The 6,000-nt window shown below is 44.3% G+C and overlaps 1 protein-coding gene across 1 annotated transcript in view; it reads left to right on the forward strand.

The window, feature by feature from the left end:
* Positions 1–6,000, forward strand: part of LRP4 (low density lipoprotein receptor-related protein 4) — a 67,895-nt gene that overhangs the window by 20,909 nt on the left and 40,986 nt on the right. The window contains exons 6-9 of the mRNA XM_009895706.1: positions 1,213–1,341; positions 1,676–1,795; positions 2,086–2,211; positions 5,786–5,911. Of these exons, the coding sequence (XP_009894008.1) occupies positions 1,213–1,341; positions 1,676–1,795; positions 2,086–2,211; positions 5,786–5,911 (501 nt within the window). The remainder of the gene's footprint in view (positions 1–1,212; positions 1,342–1,675; positions 1,796–2,085; positions 2,212–5,785; positions 5,912–6,000) is intronic.

Raw genomic sequence — 6,000 nt, forward strand, 5'->3', positions numbered from 1 at the left:
ATTTATTTTTTTTCTTCTTTTTTGTGTGCATTTCTTCTGGGGCAGTGTGTTAAAATTGAATCAGTACCTGAGGATTTAAGTCACTGACTTCATTTTCTCCTTAAGGAGACCTAAACACTCCTTTCAGACTCCTTTGGTGAGGCACACATTAACACACATTTTGGTAACCAGCCACTGCATACTTACTGAATTAAAGCTCTTGCTGGAGGCTGTGCCCACTACTTCAGGTTGGAAAGCAGGCATAGTTCACTTCCCAGACTGTCTGTCTTTCCCCTCTTGTTTAATGGTTTTATGTTTTGAGCTCCTCAATTGGAAGACTCATATGCCTGAAACATGCAGTTCATTCTCTGGGCAGCATGAGAAGAGGTGTGAGATTCTGTTGTGTGGGACTCAAAGTATTTTTCCTCCCTTCTCATATAGCGTGCTGTTGAACAGAGAACGGTGGACGAATCCTTGACTATAAGTTTGTTAGGCTTTGCCCAGGGTCATCTGTCTGGCAGTGCTCCTTAGTGATAACGCACAGTTTGTTTTGGCGACAGCTTGAGAGGAAAGGGAGGAAGGAAATCCTCAAAGGTCAGGTGCAGACCTGCGCACCTTGCTGCTTGCTTGCTTTCTTTGGTCTTCAAGTGCTTATTTTTGTGAAAATTTTAAAGGAATCATTCCATACTTTAACGTTGCATTCTGGCATGCCTCATACCCTTGGGGTAGCTCTGTATTAAGGATTCTTTATTTTTCCATCTGTTTTTGCATCTACCTTTTTCAGGCTTAATAAACAATTTAAACACCTTCTGGAGGGCACTAAAACATAGTGTCTCAAGCATAAGTCGGAAGGTGACACTCTTGGATCCTCTTTATTGCTTTCCCATCAGCCTTCTTTCTTCATAGCCGTTTCCTTCTCTAGAACTTAATGACTCTCGAAAAGTTAGTTTTTATAGACTAACATCCTATGTAATTTTTTTTAATTATTATTTTTAGTGGATTGGCTGCATGGGTGTCTTTATATGCAGCTTTAACCTGCCCCTCAGTGAAGTGCAAGCAGCATTCAAGTTCCTTTCAGTAAGACAAATCATACAGAGATATGCAGCGGTGGCTAGTAATTTCCAACACCTTTCCATTGAATACTTGCTAGTACGTTATTAGACTGAGAAGGTTGCATGTAAACTGCATTGTGCCCTATCACCTCAGGCATTTTTTCTTTGATTCCCGTATTAGCATCAGATGTTCCAGCTGCCACTTGCAGCTTGGAGGAGTTCCAGTGTGCGTACGGACGCTGCATCTTGGACATCTACCACTGTGATGGCGATGATGACTGTGGGGATTGGTCTGACGAATCTGACTGCTGTAAGTTACTGCAGGGCGATATACTGGTCCAAGCATCTGACTTGCAAACTTAAATGGATTTTGCATTGGCTGGAGAAGGGTTGCAGTGTAGACAGGAATCTAATTGTTCACACATAAGCTGGCTCTTTTGTTTGTTTGTTTTTTAACTTGGGAAAGTGATGGGAGTCGCCATGTAGTCAGTACACTTCTGTATACAGAAATTAAAGCAGTTTCCAGAAGGATTTTATTCAGAACCGAGTTCCACAATTGTGGAGTGTAAGGGTGGTGGCTGAGGGGCTTTGGGGATGTTACATTGGCCTGAGTTTGCTCTTTATATTCTTTACTATCTCTGCAGCATCTCACCAGCCTTGTCGCTCTGGAGAGTTCATGTGCAACAGTGGCTTGTGCATTAACGCTGGCTGGAGGTGTGATGGAGACTTTGACTGCGATGACCAGTCAGATGAGAGGAACTGCAGTGAGTGCTGGGAACTGGTGGTTTTACTATCTCTGCAGCATCTCACCAGCCTTGTCGCTCTGGAGAGTTCATGTGCAACAGTGGCTTGTGCATTAACGCTGGCTGGAGGTGTGATGGAGACTTTGACTGCGATGACCAGTCAGATGAGAGGAACTGCAGTGAGTGCTGGGAACTGGTGGTCTGCATTTGCAGAAGAGTGTTTGGGACACTCAAAGTGTTAGCTTTGGAATTGTGTCTCTTCTGATCCTTATCCTTCTTGCTCATCTAATGTTCTTTTTTTGGTCCCTCAGCTACATCTATGTGCACAGCTGACCAGTTCCGCTGTAAATCAGGGCGCTGTGTCCGTCTGTCCTGGCGTTGTGATGGGGAAGATGACTGCTCTGACAATAGTGATGAGGAGAACTGTGAGAACACAGGTTTGGCCTGCTGCCTTTCTGCTTATAGCTAATGTTTCCATCCTGGAAGTAATAAGTAGTGAAGTCTCTTTTGGATTGCTTCACTGATTTCAGCCTAGAGTTTCCGTCCTTCCCAAAGAATGGGATCTATGGGCTATCTTATATGCTTGCAAACATGTGCAGGTCTGTGTGCTTAAGCTAATTTGAGTGATGGTGTTTTCTGGTCAAATATCAGATCCCTGTGTCTTCCTGTCCTGTCCCTACACTATGAATAGCCACAGAGCTCCAAGATGATTCCATTTAGACTTGGAAACATTAATAGTGTGCAAAGTTGCTACCTTTGTCAAATGGACTATGTCTAACTCATGCCTTCTAGATAGGTCTGGTTAGCTTTCATGTTACCTTGTGAAATTGCCAAGTAATTCTAGCAGGCAGTGGAATCAAAAAAGGCATTTTGTGGAAGTGAAGGTTAAAGTCTTTCTTTAGAGGTCAAGGGTGTCAGCTTCCCCCTTAGATATTTGCTCAGGAGTCTCTTTCTCTTTCTAGTAATCATTTTGCATATAGCCATTCTTTTATATAATAGTGGTTATGGAGAAGAGGAGTGTTTCAACAGACCTTAGTGTTATGGTGGGATTCAAGGAATATCTAGAATCTTCCATTTTGCTTAAATCCTTCAGGATGTCGGTAGGCCTTGTTGAGAAATAGTGTGTACTGGTCCATGAATTCATCCCAGTGAGTGGAGCCCAGCTGTGCATACTGACCCTTCTGGATCAGTGTATTTTAAACAGTGGGTTTAGGGGTGACAAAATCATAGAATCGTAGAACACCAGGTTGGAAGGGACCTCAAGGATCATCTGGTCCAACCCTTCTTGGCAAAAGCACAGTCTAGACAAGATGTCCCAGCACCCTGTCCAGCTCAATCGTAAAAGTGTCCAATGTTGGGGAATTCACCACTTCCCTGGGGACATTTTTCCAATGGCTGATTGTTCTCATTGTGAAAAATTTTCCTCCTGTGTCCAATCAGAATCTCCCCAGGAGTAACTCGTATTCATTACCCCTCGCCTTTTCCATGTGACTCCTTGTAAAAAGGCAGTCTCCCTCTTCTTTGTAGCCACTGTCTAAACACTGGATATGGTGATAAGGTCTCCCCTAAGCCTTCTTTTCTCAAGGCTGAACAAACCAGATTCTCTCAGCCTTTCCTCATATGGCAGGCTTCCCAGTCCTTTGATCATTTTGATGGCCCTTCTCTGGACCCTCTCCACCCTGTCCACGTCTTTTTTGTATAGCGGGGACCAAAACTGAACACAGTATTCCAGGTGTGGCCTGACAAGTACTGAGCAAAGTAGGATAATGACTTCTTTATCTCTGCTGGTAGTGCCCATGTAGATGCAACCCAGTGTCCTGTTGGCTTTCTTTGCCCCAGCAGCACACTGTTTGCTCATATTGAGCTTGCTGTCCACCAGGACCCCTAGGTCCCTTTCCACAGAGCTGCTCCCCAGCCAGGTAGATCCCAGTCTGTACTGCAGTCCTGGATTATGTTTTTCCAGGTGCAAGACCTTACGCTTGTCCTTGTTGAACTTCACAAGGTTCTTGTTAGCCCACTCTTACAACCTAACCAGGTGTTCCTGCAGGGTGGCTCTCCCTTCCGAAGTGTCCCCTTCCTCTCAGTTGGGTTTGATCAGCAGAGTTCATCAGGGTACACTTGATCCCACCATTGTGATCACTTATGAAGCTACTAAACATCATTGCACCCAATATTGATCCCAGGGGGACCCCGCTTGTGACAGGTTGCCAGTTTGAAAAAGAGCTATTTACCACCACCCTCTGGGTGAGGCCTGTCAGCTGGTTCCCCACCCACTGCACAGACCACTTGTGCAGACCGTAACACATAGGCTTCTCTAGGAGGAGGCTGTCGGGAACTATGTCAAAAGCCTTGGAGAAATCCAGGTAGACAATGTCCACCACTCACTTCACATCAACCAAGCAGCTTACTTTGTTGTAGAAGGCAATTAGGTTCGTCCATGTAATCCCTATGTAAGGATTACATAAAAGGGATTTGTGAAACCGTACCCCTTGTTTGGGCCTGTTGAGAAGGGGAGAATGGGTGTTCTACAAGAACAGCTGAGCTCAGAGGACCTGGAGAAGCACACTTTGTTGCCATTTGAGAGCAGCTGTTCTAGATCGGTCAGGTGTCATGAGCACCAGTGTGCAGGAGATTGTGGTGATCTTGGAAAAAGTAATTGTACTTAAAGACAAGCTGGTAACCCTGTTGCCTCATCCTGATAACAAAGCTATGTAGAGGTATTGAAAGAACAGTTGCCACCCAGAAGCCAAGTCAAACTTCCAGAGCCCCAGAGCCACTGAAATACTACATCTTCACCTTGAACCAATCCCAAGGGGATTCAGTACAGCTGTTGTTACTGTAAGGTTAGTTGTGCAGTTCTGCATTAGGTCCAGGTAAAAATTGATTCAGGGGTTCCAAGCAGAATGTGTACTGGCTCATCTAAGTGAAATGCTGTGCTGTCTCAATGTCTGTAGCAAGACTTACAATCCCATGTCACCTCTTGGATTTAGAGCAGAATTATATTTTTATTGGCCATAGAGAGAAAATTCCTAGAATACTAGGAGATCAGTTGATGTAAGGATCCTTATGTTCAAGATGACAAATGCAGTCATGTTTCAGAATACTTCATATAAAGCATTCCTCTGCTCTGAGAAGTGAATCTCCATGTGTTTTGTTTTTATGTTCCCAGTTGGTGTGACTGTAAGTTCTTATTTGTACTTGCTGTTACTCTCACAACTACCCTTTTCCATGCTGCTTACAGGCAGTCTGCCAGTTTAATAATTTCTTTGCTGATAACTGTATTGTCCTGTTGTCTTCCTAGGATTATCAGAGGGTGTTGATTTGGAAACCACTAACCAAGTCAGCTTAAGAGGTACAAGAACTAAGAGGCAATAGGACAGTGCAGTTTTTGCTAAAGAAACAATCAGATTGGCAAAGTCCCTACAAACAGCATTACTTTACTTACAAGAATTCTGTAGAGTCTCTCTGCCAACAGCAGAAGTTGAAGCGTGTAGCTCGTGTGAAATCCTGTTGCCTGAGCTCAGATTTCAAGGATGCATGTAAATCTCATTCCAAGTCCGTCACAGTGCAGTTAGGGCTGGACAAGACGTTCATTCCTAGGCAGGTTTAAGATCCATAGCCGTGCTGGGGTGACATATCAGATGATTAAAGTGAGGAACTGACTCCTCTCTTGCACATACTGAGTAGGGTTGTGGAATCTGGAACCAAAGGGAACTAGGCCAGGACCTTCCAGTCATTCTGAGAGAAATTAAGTAGCTGACCTTCCCAATAAAGCGACATTGGACTTAGTCAGGAGGAGAGTTCGCAGACCTCCAAATCGGCATAAAGATATGTGGAACAGTAAGGAGTGCAAGACGAGCTGAATTCAAGGAAAGAGGAAGTAATGGATTTGTGCTCATATGTAAAAATTTTTAACAAAGTGTAGAACATGTTCTGTATCCTTTTCTTCACCATGACTGTTGTTCCATTAGTAACCTGTGGTGTGCTTACTTTTCCGTTCTTCTATTGCAGGAACCCCTCAGTGTGCCCCAGACCAGTTTCTTTGTGGGAACGGGCGTTGTATTGGCCAGAGGAAGTTGTGCAATGGAGCAAATGATTGTGGAGATGGCAGTGATGAGAGCCCGCATCAAAACTGCCGTAAGTTCCCTAAGTTCAGTCTTAAACATAAATGGAGGCACTGTGATGTGTGGGAGTCTATCTGGTGTCGCTGAAGGATGTGTGTAGGG

Source organism: Charadrius vociferus, unplaced genomic scaffold (genome assembly GCF_000708025.1).
Source record: "Charadrius vociferus isolate BGI_N301 unplaced genomic scaffold, ASM70802v2 scaffold111, whole genome shotgun sequence".
NCBI classification, from domain to species: domain Eukaryota; kingdom Metazoa; phylum Chordata; class Aves; order Charadriiformes; family Charadriidae; genus Charadrius; species Charadrius vociferus.